This window comes from Heterocephalus glaber, unplaced genomic scaffold (genome assembly GCF_053883595.1).
Source record: "Heterocephalus glaber isolate CG9 unplaced genomic scaffold, H.glaber_assembly_v1.0 deba00001457, whole genome shotgun sequence".
In the NCBI taxonomy this organism is placed as follows: Eukaryota; Metazoa; Chordata; class Mammalia; order Rodentia; family Bathyergidae; genus Heterocephalus; species Heterocephalus glaber.
In genome coordinates this window covers 8,991,864-9,018,518 of record NW_028258305.1, presented here as the reverse complement: position 1 = coordinate 9,018,518, position 26,655 = coordinate 8,991,864, and the positions used below count along the sequence as shown (strand labels likewise).

The following is a 26,655-nucleotide window of genomic DNA, read 5'->3' as shown; positions in this document are numbered from 1 at the left end:
GTAACTTTCTTAAAAGGACAAAATTCACCAGGGAGTTAAAGAGTAGCAATGAGGAATTAATCAATTATATGATTCCTCATTTAGCAAGTCAAGAAGAAAAGCTGCCAGGATCTTCTCAGGAGCCCCAAACACTCATATTCCAAAACAAGCCAGCTCGCTCAAGCACTTGTCTAAATAATGGACTCCTGCCCCGACCTTGTAATTTACTTTACAATGCATTTATAATCTCACTCAATATATCCCACTCCTGGGTAAATCTCTTTAACAAGATTAGATGGTAAGATACCAAAATTAGGTTTCAAACATTTGTCTAATGTGGAAGGGGGAAAAAAGGCAGCAAGATTTTGAAAGAAAACGCTGACATTAGTATCACATTATCTGCCTATTTTCGTTTGCCTCCTCTCTTCAAAGGGAAATAAAAAGCTTCATTGAGAATATTTTCATAAATTTTTTGTTGTTGTTGAACAATGACTTGGGTCCCAAATAGGCAGGAAAAAAACTATCCAGTTCCAACTACCGTGACCTGCTGTGGCTTTCTCTGCCTCCGTAGGACTCTAGGTTATTATCATACATTTAGCCTGACAATTGGAATTGGATAAGTAAAAAGAGATTTGTCAGCTGAACCAAGTCCTTAACACTTTCATCACTCCAAATGCCTTCAAATCATATTTTACCCTTATAATCTTTTCCTGAAAACCAGGACTGGACCCATAATTAGTGATGCTGGTTTCACATGTGCCATGATGCGACCACTGATAAATGCCGAAGCCTGTGGCTTGTGGCACTACATCAAGAATCTCATTTGTACCCTTTCCAAGGGGGCTTAAACAATAAAAGCGTATTTTATTTTGTTGCCCTGAGCTTCCTAAAAAAATTTTTTCAGAGCCACTTATGTGATTATACTGTAGTATGTTAACACTGACGCTATCCTTCCCCCTCCCATACATCAGGTCAGTGAAAATGGCATTTTATCTTATAATGAGCATACAACATACAGTTTTCACTATCACATTTTAGTATTCCCATCAACTAGATATTCTAGATCATGAGGGCAGCTAGTATAATCATAATGTCAATGAGAAGGGCTGTTACGATTGAGACTAAAGATTACATGGAAAGAGCTGCTTGAAACTGGTAATTATTACCAGTCCACTAATAGCAAATGATGCATTACAATTTCACCATATAATCTGTATTTCACTCAGCTCATGCCAGTGCACCATATTATATTACAGTTTTCACAGATTCTAAATTCCTAAACTGCAGTCATCAATAAATGTGTTACTTGCCATAATTTGTGAAATTACTTTGTTCATAACATCTTTGATGGTTTAGAAAGACCAGAATTGATTTCCTGCATGGCAAAATTAGGCCTACATTGATTTATTGACGTGTAAAATATAATAATATTCTTCATTTACTCTGATGAAAATCAACTTCTCAATTTGAGAGCCTCATTGGGCATTCACGGGGACTGCTTTGATTTAAAGCAATAAACTGAAATGCAGGCCTCACGCACAAGAACTCAAGGCATTGAAAGGGTTAAAAGCAGCTATTAGCCTACCTACTAGATTTTATTTCATTTTACTTTATGGGAAGGAATGACCTCCCATTTCTAGTGTGTCACCAATGCAAAAGGTCATATGATTTAAGCCACAAATTTTGGAATAAGGAGGACTGAGGCAGAACCCCTGGCTCTAGCTTGCAACTATAGGATGGTCTAACTTCTCTGAGCCTTCAGATTCCTATCTGTAAAATGAGTATAAAAATACTAACTTTAAAGAATTATTGTAAGAGTCTAACAACAGAAGCACATAAAAGCCTTCTGTAAACTATCAGGCCCAACGTGCATGTGAGTTTTCATTACTACTGGGCGTGATTAATTACCGAGGGTAATGACTAACCACATTACATGCCCAAACAGCTTCCAGAGGAAGGTCTGAGTATAGTCTCACCCTGGGCCCTGGTTAGAGACAGGAAGGGGCGATTTTAAGTCATTGTTCCAGTTGCACAACCAGAGAGGCCACAGGCTACAGGCTCTCAAAGCCAAGGGCAGATGGGCAATGCAGCTGAGTGGGGAGGGCATCAGTTTTGTCATGGAGCTTTCTAGAACCCTGCAACCCATTTCCACATACCTTGCTCTGGTCACTCCTAAATTCCTCCTGCAAGACCGGACACCAGTGAACTATATGCCCTGCCTTGGTGAGTAGCAGGGAGAGGAGGACAGGGGTTCCATACTGGGCTCCCACTTTCCCATCTATCAATCAAACCCCTGCCCTCAGGAAGACCAAGCTGAACAGAGGACTGAACTGTTTCCCTGACCAGCAGCATCTCAACTTCATCCTCCTCTCAATGCCCCCCCCTTTGTTTCCTCTCCCTCCCAGGGTGCCCCAGGAATCCCCAACAAAAGGAGGGGTGCTCCCCATCCAGCCACCACGTAGGGACTCAAAATCATGAGCCCAACCCCCTAAATTCTCTGCAGTGTGTGACCTAACCCAGGCTTAGGCCCAGCAAGGGAGGTGGGGAGAAATGATGAGGTGCTTAAACCCCTGTACCACCCAGCCCTCAGGACCTAAGGGCTTGTGAAATTCCTACAATAACTCTTTGTTACCTGGGATTACCTAGGAGTTAGCAAAAATAAATAACTGGCTTAGAATTTGGTCTAAGGGTGCATGCCCTGCCCTGCAGAGTCCATTCAGGAGATAGATAAGTCTAATTTCCCTCCCTTATTTAAAAAAAAAGTTCCTTTTCTAGCCTTAACTCTTGCATCTTATTCTTTGTTATTTTCTTTCCATGATCCTTTCCCTTTCTTTTTTTCTTCCCACAGCAGGTTTTATTTTTCCATTTACTTTCAAAATAAAAGGTAGATGTCACACTTCTTTTTTCTTGAATCTGCTTCTTTTGCATTTGAGGTAGAATCAACCTCTGCCCCCCACATTTCAAACTTGCATGATTCATACCATGTGTTTCTACATACTGAAGCAAACTGAATTACTTTTTAAAACATCTTTCAGACTGCCTCACAAGCGCAAGGACCCGAGTTTGATCCCCGGTACCAAAAAAAAAAAAAAAAAAAAAAAAAAAAATCTTTCAGAAAACATTTTAATAAATGAACAAATCTAAATTTCATTAAAAGGTCTCCACTATAAAAGTTGACTAGAACAAGTAAATGGATGATGGTGGTAGTGGTGGTAAAATCTTTACATTTTAACTATAATGCTGGGCATTTTTCTCTAAAACTAAAGTAAAATAAGCACAAATTATATCTATATATGCACATGTGTATATATAAATATACCATGTTCAAATACACACGTACATGCAAAAATAACATGCAAAGTCCAGAGTAACTCTAAACTGGCTCCTTGTGACTCTGGCCTCTGCTACATGTCATGGAATAAATTCAAGCCCTCTATGAGGTGATGGGAGTGAATGTCCAGCAATAAAATAGGATCTGAATGCACAGACAAATACAGCCATCAGCCATGGAACCAAGCAAGACCCTGAGCAGAGACCCACAGGGCTGAGCTGCTATGAGCTTCGTGCCTTCAGTGAGGAAAGAAAGAAAAATGGCAAGGACATATCACTCTGGGGCTGAGTGAAGTGGAGGAGCAGGTGCCAAGTGAGTACTGGAATAATACGTATGCTGGTGCCAATCTATTTTGGAAGGAACTCCCTTCAGTGCTTAAAAAGTAAGGGCAATTTCTAGAACCTCTAATCTCTAGACACATGGACACTGGTAGAAGAAATAATGCTCAACTTACAAATACCCTGTGGGGCATATTCTGCACTCATCCCAGGCGTGGGGATTAGAGCTCCGTGTGCAGAACGAGGGGAGGACAGGCCTCTCCAGTGCAGAAGTTTATCTGTGAAAGAAACCCAAAATCAAGCACTACAGCTATAAACAATGTGCATCGTAAACCACAGGATATCACATTTCAATTCCATTAAAATAGATTAACATCATTACAACAGCCTTGCAGATAGTTAATAGGCCCAAGGCCTGAAACAAAAGAACAGTGGTGAACTGTGAACTGTTTCCCATAGTTTTTGTTTTGTTTTTAATTGTGGACTTTTTGGACAGAAAGGAAGGGGTTTGTTTTAGGTATGGAGGTGGGGGTGGTTCTTAGGTTCATTTGCTCAATTATCTGTTATTATATGGTTATTGTCTCATGGTAAGAGATGTGTCCAAATAGCAAAGAGAATATTGGTACTATTATGACTGAAAATAATAGGATTTATCTGCAAGGCTGGTTTACATGCATACGTTAGCTTGACTTTATAGGCAAGTCTAAACAAAAAGCAATACACTATAATAGGAAATGAGTTGGTTTGTGAACCATATTTTATGGGACACTCCCACACGGCCTTCCCCCTCCCACAGTCCCCACCCCATGCTATATTTATGATAGTACCTTCAATGACAGGGAAACCTCGGGCATTTCAGGACTTGGTTAGGTCATGCTCTAACATTCTATCAAATGGAGTAGCCTGTGTAGGCATGTTTTCTCACAATACTAAGTGGTTGAAAATGAAGATCAGACTTCTGGAGTTAAATAACTTTGGCCAAGTTCTCTCCTTGAGGCTGAGGAATTGTATCATAAAATGACAAGGAAAGAACCAGCATCCAATAATAGCAGCACCCAGAAACCAGGGTCCGCATTCTATTGCACACCTGGTGAGGAAAAATAACCTTTCACACTCATGTCAATCAAGCATTTCTAGCACTGAGTTTTTTGCAGGAAAGGAAATTCGGTTTGTCTGACCTGGGAATTGTATGGTTACTGTGGTAAGTGTCCAGCTTCTCAGAAAACTAACCATGTAGATGTCAACCTTGAGACAGGGTGGAGGGTAGATGGAATAGGAGACACTCTGTGTGTTCTAGAGAGGTTTGGAGTTTGTGATGATTGGAGGAGGCAGGAGAGGAGAAAACTAATCTTGATGGTGAGCAAAGTATGTTTTCCACTAGCTTAATAAAAGCACTTAAAAGTGTTGTTGGGTATACTCTAGGATAGCAAGCCCCAAGTGTAAAATACATCCTGTTCTTCTATAAGCCACACTGCCAAGTGCATCCAGGGCAGTTGGGACAAGATTCCCTTTCATGAGGACCCTGGTGGGTTACAATAGTGTATGGCTGGAGAAAGCTGTTATACAGATAGCATAAATCTGTTGTTGCCAGGCCGCCAAAGGGAAGCCATCGGGGAGCCAGGACCTCGCCTGAGACCATCTAGAGAGAGACATTTCTTCCTCTCTGATCCAAAACAAAATAAAAACCACAAAATGACCAACAAAAGTGGGAAGACTGAACTCAGGAAATAAGTATGTCTACATTTGGTTATGTTAAATAAATTGAGAGGCTAGGATAAAATTAACTACAGATTTAGTCCTTGCAGTTTTCAAAGAGAAATCTGAGAATCCACTTTTGCACCTGTTCTTGCCTCAGCAAAGTTATTTGTCACCGAGACTAAAATTCCTTTCTTAAGAAACCTGCACAACTGAAGGAATCTCTGTGGTTCCAGCACAGCAGGGACAAGGTCCTTGGACCCTTGCATGGGGAAAGTCTAATTTTAAGTTCCCTGCCACTTTGGGAAGAGACCCTGACTGAGGTCCTTCAATAGGCCTCCAACAAGAAGTGGACAAACTGTTAACCCTATCCCGCCTTCAGCTGTGTGGTTGGCACACGGTTCTCTGGTTGGCAGACTTGTCTACTAATCTGTTGGCTCTGAACAAGCTGCACTCAGAGCAGCCAGGACCAAGAGACAAAATGAAGTCTCATCAACCACAGAGTCTGAGTACCTGGCATCATGGTTAGTTTGGGGTTTTGCTTTTTGAGTTACAAAGAACTTTAATTACCAAGCCTATGCCTTCATTTTTCACAAGCTGGGAAAATTAAGTGGTTTGCTCATAGTTGAACTGGGGCTAATCACAAAGTGAAGATCAGAGTTAGTCTCCCCACTCCTAGTCTGTGTTCTTTCCTGGGGCATCTATCTCTCCCCTCTGCTGTCCCTGTCATGGTCTTCACTGCGCAGACTGCCCTAGAGAGGGCTGGTTCTATGTCCACTGATCCACTGGGCAGCACTTTAAAACTTCTCATGGGAGATTCCAGCCAGCAGAGTGAAGATTGGCTTTCAAAAGAGTCCAAGGAACTGACTTGATTTTGCAACTGGAAAACAGTGGCTGCTCGGGCGCTGAAGCCTCCTGGCCTTAGCCCTAGTAGGTTCACCCTCTACCTATGCTTCCCCTGCAGAATTAACCCACTGAGGAAAAACAAAGCATTGCTCTGAGACTAACAATCTGTTTACTTCAGAACACAGCACACTGTCTTTGTGCCAGAGACGTGGACTTGCGTTTCTCATCTTCCAGGAAGAAGGTAAAAAACCAGAGCCAGGGCCAGGGATTTAGCTCAGTGGTTCCGACAACTGCCTCGAAAGTGCAAGGTCCTGAGTTCCATCCCCCATACCAAAAAAAAAAAAAAAAACAGACCCAATTGAGAACCTAGCTGATTCTGCTGCTTGTTCCACTAAACACATCCATATACTCTCCTTGGTAAGGAGAAGAGACATTCCCACATGAACTGGAAATGCTAAATTTTTCATAGCCTCCCTAAGGTTTAACTTCTTGCTATGATGCCTTCAATTATTTCATCACTGCTTAGGCAAAGTAAAGTATCACAATTAATGCTTCTGAACATCAAACTCAATGAGCAGCTCTGCCTTCCTGGGCCAAGAGGGGAAAAGATCTGCACTGGTCGAGGGCTGCTTCTCTTCCCGACTTCCTTTTTGTTTACCCATGAGAGAAAGGGGCTCAGTTAAGTGGTGTAGTTATGCCCTCTGGATTTCTTTCTTGGTGCACTCATCGAAGTGGTTCTGAAAGTGCAGACCCAGGCCCAGCAACAGCAACTCCTGGCAGCTAGTTGGAAATGTAAATTCTTAGTCACTACCCCAGACTTACAGGAACTGAAACTGCAGGCGGGTGGGGGAGCAGCAGTCGGTGTTGAATAAGTCCCCCAGGTGATTCTGATGCACAGTCAAGTTTAATAAGCTCCATCCTAGGGTGAGTGTAAGTAAGAAGCTTGAAGCTCTGATGTTCCCTGGGCAGAGACCTGTGGGCCACGAGGCTGTTGACCCTTCTATCAGGACCCACTTTCTGTGAGACTGGAACTTTCAAAATCAGGGGAATTCCTAAGGGGTTCTCTATCCATCCATCATTGACCACACCCAGTCTCAAGTAGGGAGCTCACCCGACATAAGACAACATCTAGTGTTGGGCACATAGTGTCCTCAGTTTCCATAAAAGCTAAAATGTTTGTCTTAGATATAGCTCAGCGGTAGAGCACTTATCTAGCATGTGTGAGGTCCTGGTTCAATCCCCAACACCACAAAAATAAATGAATAAATGAGCATTCTGCATGGACAGAGCAAGAACTGGACTTCTCTTTCCCTTTCTGGACTCTGGAATGTGACATGTTACTCTTCTCTGAAGGAATCTCTATCCAAATGCCTTTTGTTTCTCTGGTGGAAGGTGTTTCAACCTGTTCTGCTTCATAAAAGTCTCTCTAGTGCCATTCCACTTGGGTCTCAGAAATGCTTTATGCATTATCAGGTTGCAAAGTTTCCTCAGGGCTGAATAAAAACTGGTGAATCTTATTTTTCAGATCTCATTAAAAATCTGCAACAAATTGGGAATGGTTTTGATTTAATGTTACACATTGGTCACTTCACATTTCTATATACAGTGGATATCAGCTTTTGACCCAGAGCTCTATAAGCCTAGTGAGATATCCCTGAATTTAAAGTCATTAAATTAAGTTTCCTCAAGGGCATTTCAAAGATACCATGGCTATTAACATGCTATTTGTTTCTTCAACTATCCATTGGGAATGTAATATAGCCATGTTGCTGTCTTCTACTCCACAAATAATACTACTGATCTCCAAATGTGTGTGCCAAACAGCAAAGCACAAAGCATCATGTCTGACACACTTAATGACTACTTTGGGAGCTCAACTGTTATCAGGTATTAAAATCCCAGGCCTAGGGCCGGGGATTTAGCTCAGTGGTTTCACTGCCTGCTGCACAAGCGCAAGGACCCAAGTTCGATCCCCGGCACCAAAAAAAAAAAAAAAAAAAAATCCCAGGCCTAGGGGATGAGGATATAGCTCAGTGGTAGAGCACTTGCCTGGCATGTGCAAGTCCCCGAGTTTGATCCGCAGCACACACATGCACACACATACACACTCATGCATTCACACACACACAAATATCCCAGGCTTCTCCACAAGAGTATAGAGAGGCATGCTGCTCACTAAAATGTCTATGTGTGTATATATACATTTTTCCTAAATATACAAAGTCTGCCCAAAATATAAACACTTCAGCAGTTTGCCATACTAATAAATATCTGGAAGCTAATGGCCACCACTTTGAACACCTCTTAAAATTGCAGAGGCCAAAGATGAGTTGTATTAATCTCATGGTATCTCAATAAATTTTATGTTAAAATAGCTACACAAGTTTTTCTTTTCCTGGTGTATACCTTTTTTGATGGACTCTGTATATGTTTAGATAATCATGTCCCCAAGTGAAACAGACTATTCTGTGAAGCTGCAAGCTCTCCTTCACCTTGAGTCTCCAAAAAGAGAATGGCTGACAACTCACCATGAACAGGAAGAATCTATATTGGTGACAGGCCAGAAAAAGGACTTGTATAGTCCTGTTTCTTTTTCAGCTCGACGATCTTCAAGGTGCCCATCCTCCAAGTAGCCGCCTTCCGAACTACACTTACAATAAATCCTGAATGTTTGGGAAGTTCCTCGAAGAACCCAATTCCAATATGAATCCCATTGCCGAATTCAAGGCACACAAACAACCACAGTGCAGCTAGTATAGGCTAGAAGCTTCTTTATCTAACCGGAAAGCAAATCCCCTGAAATGACCTTTCCTGTCAACAGCTTCTAGCTCTTGACCCTGCATATACCTTGGCTACCTGCTCTTCTCTGAGATCCCCTGATTTATCAAAGTATTCTAGAACAAACAGCCATGACTGTGTCTTGAGTTGTGTCGATCTGGATTGAAAATGTGCCAGTTTTATCACTGCTAACACAATTCCTAATTAACCTTCTGATATTGTCAAAATCACATTCTCTTTTGTTCTACAAATGAGCATGTCCATGACCATTTCTTTTCCTTCATTGCTTTTTTTACTGGCTTAAATTTTTACCAAATCAAAATGCTCTTTAAAAAGTATATTCTGCAAAAATGAAAACAAGCAAGGATTCTAGACACCACACTACAGAATTTCTTTGCTGAAACTGCTCATGGTCTTTACATTACTTGATACTTTTCACCAGTGACTTCAATTAAATCAATCACTCATTTAAACATTCTTTTTTGCCAATTCTATCTCTTCAGAGCCGTAATTATCCAAAACACAGGTTATTAATTTCACCTTTTAAGAGTTCTTGTACCAGGTCTTCTTTTCATAAGGGAAGAGGGAGAGATGACATCTTTCATGCCCCTTTATCTATAAAAATGCAAAAAATGCAAGCCACCAATCTGTCGGGCCTAAACAAAATTTTCTGCAATCTGTGTCTTTAACATAAGCAAAGCATATAATTCAAAGAAAAAAAAGAGCTTGCTTTTCGGAAGAATAACTAAACCAGAGACATTGTGTTCCATCTTTGTGTTGAAATGCAGATTTCCCACTAAAAGGCAAATCCTTCATTTCAAAGGTTGAATAGGATGGTACTTAAAAAAAGAATTCCAGCTGGTTAAATTTAGGGTGTTGAAAAAAGTTCACTCCAATAATATTCTTTGGCTCTGGGCCCAAAGTATTTTCACTTGATCGTGAATTAGATAAATTTTTATTACACTTTAAGCTTTTGCCTTAGAATGGAAAGATTTCTCTAAGAGGCTGGAAGGGGCACTGCATAAAAAGACAAATTGTCTTAGGACAATTTTTTTTGTTTGTTTAACCATGTACCTCACTATGCAAATTGTGTGTTCCCAGGATATATTCCATCCATTCATTCTTCATGCATTCATTCAACAAATATTTACTGAATGCCCATAATGACCAAAGCAATGGGCTAGCCTCTGTGGGTAGCACAAAGAAAATTCAGACACAGACTTCCTCACAGAAGCCTTCATCTAGCAGGAAGATAAGGCCTTGGCAGAAATTGCCCTACTCCAGCGTAGAAAGTGTGTCATGAGAAAGACACAGAAAAGTGCTGTGGAAATTCAAAAGAATAGAAATTACAGTGAGTCCTCAGTATCCCCTGGGAGAAAGGTTCCAGTAACCCACTCAGATATCCAAATCTCCAGATGCTCAAATCCCTCTATACAATGGCAAATATTTATCTTCCCATACTAAATAAATCATCTCTACATGACTTAGAATATCTAAAACAATGCAAACTGTTTTAATGCCAAATAAATGGTTATATTGTTTAGGGAACAATGACAGGGAAAAAATCTGCACGTGTCCTGAGATGCAATTTTTTTCAAATATTTGCAATCCAAGGAAGTTGGCTGAATCCTTGAATGCAGAACCCACTGGATCCAGAGGGCCAACTATATACTTTCCTTTGGAAGAGAGTATTGAGGCTTTAGGGAAGAAGTACCTTAGGAGCTAGACTTGGAAAGCGAAGAGAACCACTTTCTAGACAAAGAGAAAAAACAGCTATGGTTGTTCAAAGAGAAGCAAAGCCCAAGGGTGTTCGGAGTAAAGGGGGCTCAATAGCCAGTTATACTCAAATCAAAACACTGTACATTCATTCACCTGGGCAACAGCAGAGGATATGGTCATCTAAATACATCCTCTGAGGGCTTCTATGAAGTCTTTAGCTTTCACAAATTCGTATTTTCAAATACCTCATTTTCTTAAAATAAGGGACACAGACATGTGGACTATTGCAAAACTCTATGAAAGCTCATCTCTCCTCTTCTGTCCCCCCCACTTCAAATTTTTCTTCCCCTGATGAATGGTGGGTGGTCTACCAAGGCAGAATCCTCTGAGTGGAACAAACTAGCGTTAATAGCTATGTTCTTCTCTGCCTCCCTAGCTTAAGTAATCTATTTCAGATGTATCACTGCCAGTTGAAGATGGGCTTGTACTTGATGAAACATTTTCAACAAATGACTGCAAAAAATATTGAGATTTTCCTATTCCACATTGTCTCTTCCACCATCAACTTACCATCCCTCCAAATTTCCTCTCTTTCTTCCATTCAAAACCATGGGGAGGGCAGGAGAAACTTACCCTAATCCTGAGCACTTATTTGAGGAGTGTGTCTGCATGCGTGCGCGCACATGTGCACACACTTGTCTTTATAGGAGGTATTTTTCAGAATGTTTGGGCTGAATATGGGAACTACTTTGAAAGATGCCTTTGCACAACACACTGACTTTCAATGCAGTTCGTCCCCAGGTCCTTTTCTTGCTAGAGGAAAGCCAGGAACCTTGGTGTGTCTGTCAGTCCTAACTTTGCCACTCACCAGATATTTCTCCCTTTGAGTAAATTCCATCCTTTTTCTGGCCCTAACTCTTCTCAACTTAAAAAAGAGATGGCTGGATCAGGCGGGTGACTTCTCTCTTCTGCTTCCCACCATCAATCTCAGCCTCCTTGAGCCATGCTAGCTGCTGAATTCCTTGGGACCTTCCAGTGATTAGCAGGGACCCATAGGAGAGTGTGGCCTGCGCCCAGACACCGTGTTCACTCCTCAGTCTGGGACAGTAAGCCAGATGGTGTGTTTCAAACTTCTGGGATAGAGACTTGTAAAGTTCACTTGTCTGAATTTCAAGGAAAAAACCCAGGTGAGTCCTGAGCCAATGAGACTGAAGGTCAGAGAACCAGGAAGAAACTTCCCACACACTCAGGGTAAATGTCAAGGGAAAAGGTCTCTGTGTCCCGTGCCAGAAGACCAGTGGCAAAGCTGGACCTCGTGCCAGAGCCAGGCACTCTCTGCTCACGAAAGCATACATAGTACCTCTCCCAGCCACCTGCAACCAGGGTGGCAAGGCCTCAGCACCCTGTGGCCCTGCCTTCAATCAGCATGGAGGGTTCCTGGAAAGCCCCGTGCAAAATGAATTTCTGTAAACTGAATCACATTTGCTAACGACATAACTTCAGAGATTTCTCCACCCTCCCTGGCTCATCTAAAATTGGCAGGGCTTCTAACATTTTACCTTTTAAGTGCGTCCCCCCACCCCTCAACATCCTCTCTGTCAAGTAGTTAATGATCTGTAAACAAACACTTTACATTCAGTGGGGGAGCTCACTATTAAAGGAACCCTGTGGTGAAACCTTTTGAAAAGTTAACAATCTTTCTGTAATGTGAAAAATCACCCTCTAATTTATCAGTTTCCATTGATGAGGTTTTGGTGCTTTGGGGGCCTTCTAAAAGGGGGGGCGCAACTGCAGTTACTGCCTCTGTGGTTAGAAGGGGCGAATAATACAAAAAGCCGGCCTCAACACATCTTTTTTTGGCCCAAATTGACCAACTTCACACAAATGTATTTATAGACTTCCCACCCAAGGAATAAAGAATGGGAAATCATAATCTCAGACACCTGGGAAGTCTTGAAAACTACTCAGGAGTGCCCCCCAGCTAAGTAGGAGATGACTGAAGAGGGCAGAACTGTATTTTCAAGTGAAGGGAAGAAGAAACATTTGGTCTGTGAAGATGAATCTAAGGAGAATGACCATTAGCTTAGCAAACGTTTAATTCTGATAACACCTGCCAGGGCAGAGAAGGGCTTTGTCTATCAAAGCCAGCAGAACACACAACTCCCAAATTACTCTGAAGAGGCCACCCCAGCCTTTTTATCTCTGTTAACTTACAACAAATGTCATTTATGCCTATATATCACAACTGTGATCAGTCTTGACAAAGTCCCGGAATAAGCTAAAGAAAACCAAACATGGCATTTATAAGACCACTGATCTTTTATTCTGGGCTCTGTGGAGGCTTAGGGTGAGAAGACAAGGAGAGACAAGGACAGTAGGTGTGAGCAGTCCCAGGCCACATGACAGCCCAGCTAGCCTGGAAGTTTTCTGGTCTTATCTTCCAGGACTGGTCCAAGCAACTCTGCCATGGAGCAGGCAGCCTAAAGAATGGGCACCCCGCACCCCCACGAAGGCTCTAGCAGGTCTCTCCGACTACCAACAGAGTAGAACAATCCTCCTCCCTCTAAGCCTAGCTCTTCTCAGGGAAGTATGTCCTGGCCCTGTGGTAAGTTTTGTCTCCTCTCCCCAGGGAGAAATGCAAAGTCTCGGAAATGGCCTGCTGCAAGTACTGAGGGCAAGGCCAGAGCACAGAGCCCTACCCACGTACATGGGGACCAGTGCTTCTCGGCACTCACCTCAGCAGCCCCCGCTGCGGCCCACAGGGGAGTAGGCTGTCAAATGTCCTTACAGGCAATGCGCTGCCTTTCTGGGACTATCAAGTGGTATGTGTACTTCAGGGAAAGTGGGGAAGACACACACTACAGGCCTAAGACTCTGACATTCTTGGCTAAGAGATTCTTAGAACCAGAACCGGCCATTCTCCAGAATTAAAAACCTATTATGTCCTATGGTTAACACAGAACTGCTCAAAAATTATAAGAACTAATTTAGGCCTCAAAGAAAGAAAAAAAAAAAAAAAGGTCTAGCAGGTCAAACTCTGACATTTCTTCAGAAACAAAACTAGGCTGCCATCTAGCCTGAGGTGAGCTGAATCAAGGAGGGCTCCGGTGCTGTGAGACCAGGCCTCATCCCCTGACAGCAAGTCCTTCTTTCAGAAGCAGGCCTCTGCCCAGGGCAGGCAGCAACTGCTACCATCTCTATCGTCCCTAATCACCTTCACGCCTCCCAGGTGCATAGCAGCCCTAATATCTCTGACAGAGCCCCACAGAACAATAGACAGACCTGTTTTCTTGGGATCATGGTTATTTTCCTACCTTTTTATCCAATTTCAAATCCTTCATTTATACCACTGATTGATCTGGAAAGTTCCCTGCACAAAAAGGAGATGCCCGCAAGTACAATCTATAATCACTCAGGAGGCCCCAATCCACGAGGTGGGCATTCAGCTGATGCAACAGAAGTAACATCCCAAGTGCTTGGACACCTCCAAGTTCCTCAAACCAAAAACCCACCATTGTCAACTCCTTTCTACCCACTGGATGGGTCCACCTGGAAACTCAGCCTGTGGAGGCCTGGCTTCTATAGGCAGATGAGCCATATCCCACACCCATCAAGGTTGCCTAAAGGGACCTCATGGATCATTTTTTTAAAACTCTGAATCCCTTCCAGGCTGCTTGGAAAATGACATCTCTGAGGTCCAGCATCCCAGCCACACTGTATTTCCAACAGTCCAGACCATGAGGGCTCACTTGGGGCCACCAATGTCAAGATCTCTCAGGTCTACTAAGAATGTGGAAGACTCTACTCGCCCTTAACAAGCCCCTCAGGCTGAAATCCTTTTACTTCCAGAGCTTCAACCTTCAACGGCCAGGTTGAAAGCCTCCTCTGTCACCAGCCCACAGATCTCTGCCGCCATGGCGCTCAAGCCCTGTCAGGCGGTAGGGAGTATGGACAGCAGGGCTGACATGGTTTCAAAGGGGCCGACCAGGCAAGAACCGTCCTGTACTCCTGCCCCAGCTCTAACACAATAAAATGTCTTTTATCAATGTAATTCAAGGCAAAGAGTCAAGGGTCTGTCACCATTTTAAAAAGGCTTATTACATGGCCACAAAAATTTGCCTCAGGCTCAAACCTGGCATGTAAGGTACCAGCGTGGGACAAGTTCTTTTGATTTGATTTTATTTTCTTACAAAATCTGAAAATGAAACGCTTCTGTCCCTCCCTTCCACCAACCGTTTTTTGATTTATGGAGAGGAGGAAAGAAATCTGAAGTTGACAGGTTGGGACAACTCCACTCAGCTTTCTCACTCAAAAGCTGCTTTTGTTAAATCATACTTTGCATTTATGGCCTGCGGCTCTTGGCTGACTCTGGCAGCTCCTCTAGCATGGAGCAGGCTGTGGACTTCCCGGGGAAGAGGCCTCACTGAGATTACTCTCCCTGTGCACCAAAGGCAGGGCGTGGGTACCAAGGTCCGAGGGCTGGAGACATCAAGCCAATGAGTAGTACAATGCAAAGTGCTGCAAAGGATTCGCCTTTCTCCTGGCCTTTGCTCTCCAACTACTTTCTCTCAGATCCAGGGCACCACGTCATCAGCATGCATCTACCACTGGTTCCCCAGCTAAGGTCCAAACCTTCTGAGAACCAAGGCTATATTGCCAGCCTTGAATCACCAGACACCATATCGCCTGGACAAAGAACAGCCCCATAATAAATATTCAAAGTGCAACATAGTGGACTTTTCTTCTTGTTGGACAGCTATTTTCAATGACCTGCTGGAAGGACCTGGCCATGGAGCCAGTAGTGACCAATGGAAAACCTTCCCTTCCCCAAGTCACTGAGGTCTCCCTAGTAAATGATTCACTAACCAAGGAGCCTCTAGGTCACCCTTGAATCAGGAGATGATTATAGTCCCTTGAAAGTGGCTGCTGGCCCATCGGTTTGCTGTACTATTTTAGAAATCTATAATTGTGTATTTACTCAATGGTTGTTATGGACAATCAGGTTAATAATTCACTTTCCAAATGCTGTGCAATTACACAGTTAGAAGAGCCCCAATAGATGTCAAATTTCCTTAAGTTTTCTGATAAGTTCATCCCAATTACTAGTCTGGGCTCCTTTGCTCTCCCCGGATTCAATTTTTTTTAAGCAATCTTCAATACCTTCCTCTATTCTTACTGCCCCCCACACATGCACTTGGACCCCCATTTTCTGCCTCAAAAGAAAGAATGGTATGAAATTCATCCATTCAAACAGTCCTGTTTGGAACCCATAGTTCTAAATAGTTTTTGTTCTACTAAGGGTCTTAAAACGTAGCTGGGGAGCTAGCCAAGGAAGATGCATTAAGGGCTGGTGGCTGCCCTCACCTGTCTCTCTGTCTCAAACGCAGGACACCTGCAGCCACCCACACTTTGTCACCCAAGTTGTGCCAGATCCTGGCACAGTCGAGGGCAGCTACAGCCATGGAACAAATAATGCCAAGCCCCAAGGTGCTCTAGGAAGCCAGGAATTGGAAACCACGGCATGAGCTGGGAGACACCCCTGCAGGGCTTCCCTACCCCTCTAGAACCCCATGCCAACATCTAGCCACTCACCTCTGCTTGGCACACACGGGAAGGTATGAAGAAAGAAACAAGTACATTTAATTGTGTATAAACAAAAATGAGGTGGGAATCCCAGAAAAAGTAAAAACATTCAGAACCCAGGACTTCACCTCTATCCCCTAAGAGCTAAACCAGGTCCTTCACACTTCCGTTTTGTGGTATTCACACATGACATCTCATCTCCCACAGCATACAGACAAGCTTTCAAGAATCAAAGTAGCCGGGATTGGTAGTGCACACCTGTGATCCCAGGTTTAAAGAGGTTGAGGTAGTACGACCGCTGCAAGTTCAAGGCCAGCCTGGGCTGCATAATGAGTTCAAGACCAGCCTAAACTACACAGTGAGATCCTGTCTCAAAAAAAAAAAAAAAAGGTCAAAGTAATTTCTGTCCCTGATAGGTTAGTGGGACTAGACTGAGCTAAAGCTGAGGCCACTCAGTCCAAAACCTGGGGGGTGGGGGGCAGTGAAGGAGGAGAGGGGATAAAAATGATGGAACTATCCACAGCTGGCCCCTGGCTACCACTGACTGCAGCAGAAACAGTGTTTCTTCTCCATTTCAATGGCTCATGATTCTTTGTAAAGTCATTTTTTGGTGCTGCACCCCTATATCTTTTCTCTCCAACACAAAAAACCCAGGGCTCAGTGGTTTCAAAGGCTTCTCTTTTTTTCCACAGATGAGATTAATTCTCTAACACATCCCCAGCACAGTTTGTGATATGGCAGGGAGCCTTTGGACCACTGTGGTATCCTGGAATGATAAGAGCTCAGTAAGCCCCCTGGGAAGTAAACTGGGAAATGCCTCAACAGACAGCCCCACAGAAAATTCTCAAACTCAGGAAACCCACCGAGAGACAGAGCCCTTCCTTGGAGCCTCTGGTCAATTCTAATCCCAGTGTCCAAAGGTCAGAGGTGGACTAATACTCTCAGACCTATTAAAGGGGAATTTCTATGTGCTCAGTACATTTAGTGTCATTCTATCTAAGGAATTTTGTTTGGTTGGAGTTTTTTGGGTTGTTCAGGTTGTGGTTTCCCTTCCTCCATTTAAAAAATTGGAGCTGTATTTCAGTTTCCTGTTCATGGAGAGGACAGAAGGAGCGTGTGCAGTGGAGGAGGTGTGTGGGGAGGAGGCTGAGAGATGGAGCAGGGCCGAGAATATCCGGAACTGGAGAAAAGTGAGAAATGGAGCTTTTTCTTGGCTTCCAAATAGTTGTAATTTCCACGCCACTGCTTAGTTCCTGGGCACCAGGCACAGAGAGTGGGAAAGGGGCATGTGACAAGTTTGCCACAAATCAGGATTTGGCATTTAAATCCACAGGAAGCAAGAAGAATAGAGGGACTGCTTATTTATAGATTTGCAGATGAATTGAAGAAGATAACCAAAATGCACTTCTTGTGTCTCTGAAGTAGCAATTCCATTTTCAGACTTGGAAAGTTCCCCATAATTGAGTATCGCCTGACTCCGACAGTGCACTGCATCCCAAGGTTAAGATCAGCTGCCTGGAAACAGGGCAGAAGGCTGCTGCTTCAGTGGTAGCTCAAGAATTCTACTTTGAAGGACAGGTTGGTCCCACACTACATTTAACTGGATTCAGTTCATCTGATTATGCACTGCCTTGCTTTCTGGAATATGTAATCATCTCTTTCTGATGACATTTTAAATATCCAACTAGACAAATAATTGCAGCAATAATTGATAGCAGAGTCAAGCTGGAAGATCATTGATTGGCAGAGTCCCCACCAAAACAAATCTTCTTCCTTTCAAACCTTACAGGAATGATGCTTAAATCTAACTTTTACTGATAAATGCTCAAAATCTGATTTACTGATAAAGGCACTGCAAGAAAACCTGCACTCGACCCTGTGATTACTTTGTGAGATGCTGGAGAAGAATCAGGCAGTGTTATTTATATTATTTTATTTCCCATGAATAATTGCAAGTATAGTGTGGGGAGTTTGGAAGGAATCAGTACAGGCGGGAGGAGGAGGGCTGCTAATGCTATGTTTCCTGAATAATCCTGGCCAACAATCGGGTTCGCAACCCTTTACCCTCTGGTATATGTTCCACGGGGGAAAAATTGTTTTGACAGTGGGAACACCCAGGGAAAAAAAACCACATTAAAAAATCAACTTCACTCAGACTTTTGAAAGCTAGCTTAAATCAATGCCTTAAACCAGAACTCAAATTCCTCTGCCCTATGTAAAGAGTCCTGGCAAGTCCTGGGTACAGGTGAGGTTCTCTTCAGCCCTAGCTTATTTCTTTATCTTAGATGGAACCCAAATCAATTGTATCGTGTGTTCTGATTGTAATATTTAAGTTGATGCACTGCATGCAGCAATTTAGACCCTGTGGAATGCTACAATGGTCAGAAATAACTCACAGAAGATGCTCATCTCCAAGAAACGTCAAATGAATGAGGTGGCATATTAGCAGATTACAGTGAGGAAAAACCTAAAGCAGAAGATGTATCAGAATGCTTCAGGGAGCAACAAAGGTGGAATCCAGAGAGGGGGCTCTGAGCATTCATCTCAAGCACTGGGGTGCAGATTCCTTTATATTCTTCTTTCCTATTTTTTTTCTTCTTATTCTTTCTTCCCTTCCTTCTTTCTTGGCTGCTTTTCTCCCCCTTGCAACTGAACCACAAGGTAAGCAAGTTGGTCTCATAGCTGCTGTTGAAAATCAGAAGCTTGTTAGATGTAATGATTATCTGCATCGTGACACTGACCGCGTGTGAGGGGCTTGTCGGCTGCTTCACTTTCATTTAGAGCTCCTCCGTTAATTAGGAAGCCCTCAGCTTTTCTACAAATGCAGGTCACTATCGACAGCTCGTGCTTTTGATGCTTCGCCTGTGACAGTTGTCGGCTGCCCTTCCGGGAGCCGGCAGGGTTGTCCAGACTCTGACAGTGTCAGAGAATTCAGTCACCACGGCCGCTTCACTCGAAGTCACAAGAAAGTCTGCAGAGCCTGTTTCCCCACAGCCACGAAGCCTGATGAAATCTGCACTCAGGTTCAGCTGAAAATAGCTCCAATTTCAATGCTCTCATTCCCTCTGCCTTTCATTTTCATCCGTTCTCTTCTCCCTTCCACCTCTCTCTTCCCCCATCCTCTCTAACTATGTCTTCCTTCTTCCAGGTTTGCTCCTTTTACTGACCCAACAATCAGGGTCCTGTGCTATGGAAAATGGGCCTATTCACCAGAATGGGAACCGGCTGCTTTTAGTGAAACAGCAGTGACTGTGGAACAGAAACTTTCCCCTTCCCCATCCTCTTTTTAAAGTATTTTCCATTTTTTTTGCACTGGCCAGCCACACCTGGTGAAGTGGAGGTCCCCAAGTCTATATTTCCAACATGACTCACATTTTTTTAAGGGAAGGGGGACCTTGGAGGGTCAGCAAAAAGCCGAAGGAAGGGAAAAAGGGTTAACAACTAAAGCAAAAATGCATACGGGGCTGGGACTCACTAACCTCATCACCATTCCAAGGTAAGACCTCTAAATTATAGGAATTCTCACTTAGGAGTAGCTCATTATGGGCTATATGTGCTAAGGGCGCGGGGGGGGGGGGGTATGTCCCTGTCTATATGAAAGTGAACATATATATTCTAAATTTCATCAAGCTCAATCTAAAAAGAAATTCTCTGTGGCACATGCTTAGGAAGTGGGGGGAAAACCCAGTATCTAAATCTAGATAGAAAATAAAAGAACTATTGTATTTCCATCCTCACCCCTACCCCCACCAATGACAAGACTCAGCCCTGGAAGAACAAGTAAGTCCTTGTAGCCATAGTTTCAAAGTTGACTCATCTCACCAGGCCAAACCCCAGTTCCCTAAATAAGTCCCCTCCCTCCTTTTCCTTGAGGTCCCTGAACAAATGGGAGCCTGGCAGTAGCTGACTTATGATATGCAGTAGAAAGGAACTGGGTGGGATGTCATAGATAAACCTAGAGTGCACTGTGGCACAGGGACTAGACAAGGTGGAACGAGACAGCCCCAGCAAGAATGCTAAGGATGCCATCAGCAGCCAACATAGTGTGCCACCAACCCCCGGGGAACCACACCTCCACGGACACTCTGGTGCCCTTAGTTGGCCATCCAGATATCAGCTCCGGAAAGCCTTCCATGCCTTTAAGCCAACTGAAAATACAGGAATGTGTGTGCCAGGGCAGACTTCTCATCTTTTTGATCCTGCCTAGGAGAGAAAAATAACCCTATACCTAGAAAATACTATGAAAAGAGGCAAAATATGATCAATTCACTTAAAAAGAAAAACCCTCCATCCAACATCACAAAGTTGCTGAGTATTAGGTACCTAGGAAGCTGTCCCAGCAACCTAGATATGAGAAACAATGCTTGCTATTCTAGGGTGAGAAGTGAAGTTGCTTTTCACGGGGGACTGTCACACATAAGTCTATAAATACCAGAAATAGCCCTTGTGAACAATAAGCTGAGCTCAATGCAGAGAAGCGTTTCCCTAAGGTCACACAGCAATTAGAGGTCCTCCAGATATAACCTTTCACACCAAAGTGATAGCTTTGTTTTCTCTTGAAAATACATATTATTGCCGGGGATTTAGCTCAGTGGTTCCGCCACCTGCCTTGCAAGCGCAAGGACCCGAGTTCGATCCCTGGTACAAAAAAAAAAAAGAAAAGAAAATACATATTACTACATGTGATTGCCCCTTTCAACGTGAAAAGGAAGAGTGAAATTGCTCATTTGAATGTTTCCCTCCCTAGCTTAATTTTGTCAAACCTCTGCTCTAGTCCTCCTCTCCCTCATCAAAAAAAAAAAAAAAATCTCTTTAGAGTATTTAGGAATATACTACATCTACCCAAAGTTCTCCAACCCCTTGTTCTATCAGCAGGACAAGAGCAGAGTCTGTAAGCTCTTTTCCATTCTGTTATGGACTGGGCTCAGTAGCTGCAAGAGATCCTGTGGAGACAGATACTAGGCTTTCAGAGTTCTTGCTCTGTGGGTGGACAGGGCTCATTTCCAGAGAATGACTTGTGATTTATTTCCCTCCCCCAACCACATAACAAATTAAAACACCAATCAAAGCTCTACTAGCCCACCTGGCCCTACCTCCAATTTGGCAATACACAGCCAGAGAGAATGTGTTGCCCAATTCTAGAGTTCACTTTCCACATGTAAGTGTAGTTAAATACTGAAGTGAGAAATCAAGAAACTATATATAGATACACACATTTTAAGAATTAATTTCTAAAGACCTACCAATCTAAGGTATTACAAGAAAATGGGTACATCAGGCCCACAAAAGCCTGATCCCTTTCCACAAAGCACAAGCCAAGCCCAATGATGGATGTGAAATAATGCACAGAAATGGGAAGCATGCTGGACTAGCTGGTAGCTATCATCAGATACATGGAAATCTCAACTTAATCTCAGGATTAGGCCTGCAGCTTCTTTCAGAAAGAACCTGCTAGTATCAGATGGTTGACCAAGGGATGACAGTGTGACAAGTAAGTATCCCATGGTCTTAGAATGACCACATCCCTTCCCCAAGCAATGTTTCGGCAGCGCCCTGTGAACACTACTCAAGAACAGCCTGAGACGTGCCCCTGTGTTTCCAAACTTGGCCAATGCTCCACCTCTGCCCATGTTCCTTTTCCCTGCCTTCAGAAGTGGAATTAAAACAAATTAATATTTAATTTTGAGATAACTATTCTCTCAAAAAAAAAAAAAAAAACACGAGAAATTCCAAGCTAAGGCACACACCCCTCCTATAATACTGACACAGTATTCAGACATTTAGAGCTCTGTGAACAATGAGCTTCTCTGCCTTCAGTCTGTTCTTTGCCACAAGGCAGGAGGGAGAGAGACAGCGTGACACCCCTAAGTGCACAAAGGTCTAACCTTTTACCCATGTAATGATCTACTTAATATAATATTTTGCCTTTAATCAGAGAAAGTGTAAGATAATTTGATATCCCATAAAACTCCCTAACCTATATTTTGCAAGTCAATTAGCCAAGTTCATCATGCTAATGTCAGCATGGCCCAGGCTGTACCTCAAGCCAGGCTTTTGGGTGTCTGTGCCCCACAATGCCACACTCCGAGAAGATAGGAAGAAACTTCACAGGGGGAGCCCTGCAATGGGCAGCGTCTTTTCTGTCATTTGTCTGGAAATTCCTTCCCTTGGGATCCTTCTGAAAGGCTATAAATAATAGAATATACTAATCAACATTAGATATTTAAAAATGAATACAGAATCAGATTAATGAAAAACTAGATCATGACCCTATAAAACACAAAATAAAACCAAAAAAAAGCATGAAAAAGCTCTTAGACTGGTCTCCCTTAAGTTACCCTATTATCTGGCAACCAAACGAGCCTTTAATGAGTGTTCAAAGCAAGTAACCACTTCTCACTCCTTCTTTATAAGGCTTTAAAAGTAAAAGGCTTAATTTTAATACAGTCATATTTCCATTAACCATTCTATCTGAGAAAGCTGCAGGAGGATGAAAACTGGAAATTTACAAAACTTTTATTGGAAATCCTATAAGAATTTGAACTATCTATATAAGAAGGTAGCCCAAACCCAAAATATAAGTATTGCCAACTCCAACTGTCTGATAGCATCTGCCTCTGAAAGTCTTCTTGTTTGTGCCAGGGATTTAGCTCAGTGGTTTTGCCACCTGCTGTGCAAGCACAAGGACCCGGGTTCGATCCCCAGTACCAAAAATAAAAAGAAAACAAAATAAAAGTCTTCTTGTTCAATATAGTTCTGGAAACATTAGCCACAACAATTAGAAAAGAGAAACAAATAAAAGGAATAAAGACAGGAAAGGAAGAAGTTGAACTGTCATTATTTGCTAATGATATGATACTTTACATAGAAGACCCAAAAAACTTGGCCCAAAGACTTCTAGATTTAATTGACAGATTCAGTAGAGTAGCTGGATATAAGGTCAACACTCAAAAAACAAGAGCCTTCTTATACACAAATAGCAGACTCACTGAGAGAGAAATTAGGGAAACAATTCCTTTTACAGTAGCATCCAAAAAAATGAAATTATCTAGGAATCAACCTAACAAAGGAAGCAAAAGACTTCTACACTGAAAACTACAGCACCCTGAAGAAAGGAGATCGAGGAGGATATAAGAAAATGGAAAGGCATCCCTTGTTCCTGGGTAGGGAGAACCAATATAGTGAAAATGGCCATACTTCCAAAACTACTATATAGATTTAATGCAATGCCAATTGAAATTCCAACAATATATTTCACAGAACTAGAGAAAATAATCCAAAAATTCATTTGAAACCAGAAGAGACCTAGAACAGCAAAAGCAATTCTAGGCAACAGAGACATGGCTGGGGGTATCACAATCCCCAACTTGAAACTATACTACAAAGCTACTGTGATTAAAAAAAAAAACAGCATGGTACTGGCAAAGAAACAGACCTGAGGACCAGTGGAATAGATTAGAAGATGCAGAAACAACTTCAGACATACTCAGCCATCTCATCTTTGACAAAGGAGCCAACCACCCTCACTGGAGGAAAGATAGCCTATTTAATAAATGGGGTTGGAAAAACTGGATTTCAACCTGCCAAATATTAAAACTAGACCCATACTTATCACCATGCACTAAACTAAGATCTAAGTGGATTAAAGATCTAAATATTAAGACAGAAACACTGAACTTGCTGGAAGATAAGTTAGGTAGAACTCTTGAAAACATTGACATAGAAAAAGACTTTATAAACAAAACCTCAGTAGCATGGGAACTAGCACAAAGAATCAACAACTGGGATCTCATCTTATTAAAAAGCTTCTGCACTCCAAGAGAAACCACCAACAGAGCTAAAAGACTACCTACAATGTGGGAAAAATTTTTTAGCAGCTGTACCTCAGACAAAGGTCTACTATCTAGAATATATAAAGAATTGAAAAAAATCAGACCCCCAAATTCAAAGACCCAATTCAAAAATGGGCATCTGAAATGAACAGACACTTCTCAGACAAAGAAGTAAAAGCAGGAAATAAATATACGGAAAAATGTTTAACATCACTGGTCATTTGAGAGATGCAGATGAAAACAACACGGAGATTCCACCTCACCCCAGAAAGAATGGCTGCTATCAAGAAATCAACCAATAAAAAATCCTGGCAAGGGTGTGGAGAGAAAGGAACCCTTCTCCATTGTTGGTGGGAGTGTAGACTGGTGCAATCAGTGTGGAAATCAGTATGAAGATACCTCAAAAAACTAGGGCTAGAGGTCCCATTTGACCCAGCTATTCTCCTGCTGGGTATCTTCCCCAAAAGAATTAAAAGAATCATACCACAGTGATATATGTGCACCCATGTTTATAGCGGCAGTTTGTAATAGCTAAAGGTTGGAAACAGCCCAAATGCCCATCAACTGGAAACTGGATAAAGATGTGGTTTTTTAATAAAATGGAGTACTACTCAGCCATAAAGAAGGAGAAACTTGAGTCATTCATAGCTAAATGGATGCATCTTGAGGCAATACTCTTAAGTGAAATAAAAAGGACACACATGTGTAAATACTGAATAGTTTCTCTAGTGTGAGAAACTTAAGGGGTAAATAAGGATTAAAATGATTAAAATGAATAACTGATAATTTGAAATAGGAAAAGGTCCAAAGGTGTAGGGGTGGTGGGAGGAAAGGGAAAGGGAAGAAGGGAAAGAAAAAATTATGAGAAAAGAAAAAGAATGGAAACAAAATCTATGTAAATAGGGAAGGGTACAGGGGGTGAAGGGCGCACAGGTGATGGGGAAAACAATAAGAACTAAGATACTTCATGTACAGGTACAAGCACCCAATGATAAATGTAAACCTTTTGTATACCTAAAATGTACCAATAAAAGAATTTTTTTTTAAAAAGTCTTCTCACTCAGCTTCCCATCTCTAGAATGAAGTCTGTCAACCAAATCTAGGGGAGCATTATGAAAAACAATAAGAACTTAAAGTCTTAAATCCTTCTCTTTGTTATTACATTTGATCCTGGTTTAAAAACACAATGATAGGGAGCCAGGGATTTAGCTCCGTGGTGCCTCCACCTGCCTGGAAAAAGTTCAATCCCCAGTACCAAAAAAAAAAAAAAAAAAAAAAAAGATAATACTTATAATTCATTTCATTATGCAGAAACACTAAAATTATCCTAGAAGAGGTGATCTCATTGGCTGTTAAAAAGAATGTTTCTTTCTTTGTAGGAACACGAACAGTGAATCTGGCTATTTCATTAAAGCCTATAAAAGATATTCAAGTCATGATTTCACCTGAACAATTTCCCTAAGAATTCAACCTCTGAAAGGAGGAAGAAGACCGTCTCTGTGGTGTGCTGGGAAAGCCATTGTATTCTCCCGGATTCCGCTCCTGTCCTTGGCAATCCAGTTGCGATTTGGCAGCATTTAAAGATGACAGTACTTGAGATAAAAGGACAATGCCGTAACAGGATTACAGCAAATGTGAAAGGACCTACACACGTAGGTACTGTCATTTAGGTAATGTCATCTATGATCAGTTTCTGTTTCATTTTTTGCTGACACAGAAGTCAGTATCACTTACATAATTCATTGTAAGCCCAGTTCGGATGTAAATAATTTGTTTCCCCGATGAAAGGAAACACTTACTACACTACAAGAGGATTTGTGAAAACTTTCCAGCTTTGGAAAATGGTTGATGTGAAAATAATTAACAAAAAGATCTCAAATCAATAGCCAAAGGTTAAGAAATACCCGAAATGAGCCTCCACAGATAAATCTGCCTTAAAACAGAAAAACTGCTGTCAGTCATAAGCAATAGGTGGCCAAGACATTTCTGAGGGTTATCTTAGACCCCAATGCAACTGCTGTTTTAGAGTTTGGGGATGATAAAGTGGAGACCCCTAAGTGCACATTTAAGGGAGGCAGCCTATCTGCACAGAGTCCTTGCCGGTCACAGTATTTCCCACTTCATTTCCTTTATGTCATTTTGCCCATAGCATATCCAAATTCATAGACTGTGAACCTTTGGAACCCAGTTCTTACTCTTCTTTCTAATAACTGTTGCCACTTAAAAAGTTTCATTTCTAAAGCCATGAAGTCGTCTAGAAGCCACTATGCCTTGGCAGTGAGCAAATGGCTGCCCAACCTAACCCTGAAACAACTTCCTCATTATCCAGGTTAAGCAGCCATGATGTATGCCAAGTGACCAACCACAACAAAACCAGACCAACACTTATCTCAAAAGAAAATTCTGGCTAGAAGAAGAACTGCCTTGAAGGAGGCTGAAGAGAAGTTTTGACATTTTAAATCCACAGAGTGGTTCTCGTCTAGAACATAGAACATAGTTCTCTCTGCTTTCCTTGTTTGCTGGTTAATCTCTTATACCCCCCCAGACCCTTTTCCTTTCTAGTGACCCATCAACTACTCCCATTATCAGCCCCTCTTTTACCGCCTCAAAAAAA

General features: G+C 42.3%; 1 protein-coding gene across 13 annotated transcripts in view; it reads right to left on the bottom strand.

The window, feature by feature from the left end:
• Positions 1 to 26,655, bottom strand: part of Bcl11a (BCL11 transcription factor A) — a 100,240-nt gene that overhangs the window by 11,645 nt on the left and 61,940 nt on the right. For 9 of the 13 annotated variants that reach the window (XM_004867244.4, XM_087216341.1, XM_013066456.3 and 6 more), the window contains one exon: positions 3,765 to 3,866. The exons of the other annotated variants lie outside the window; for them this stretch is intronic. In XM_004867244.4, the coding sequence (XP_004867301.2) occupies positions 3,765 to 3,866 (102 nt within the window). The remainder of the gene's footprint in view (positions 1 to 3,764; positions 3,867 to 26,655) is intronic. 13 annotated transcript variants of the gene reach the window in all.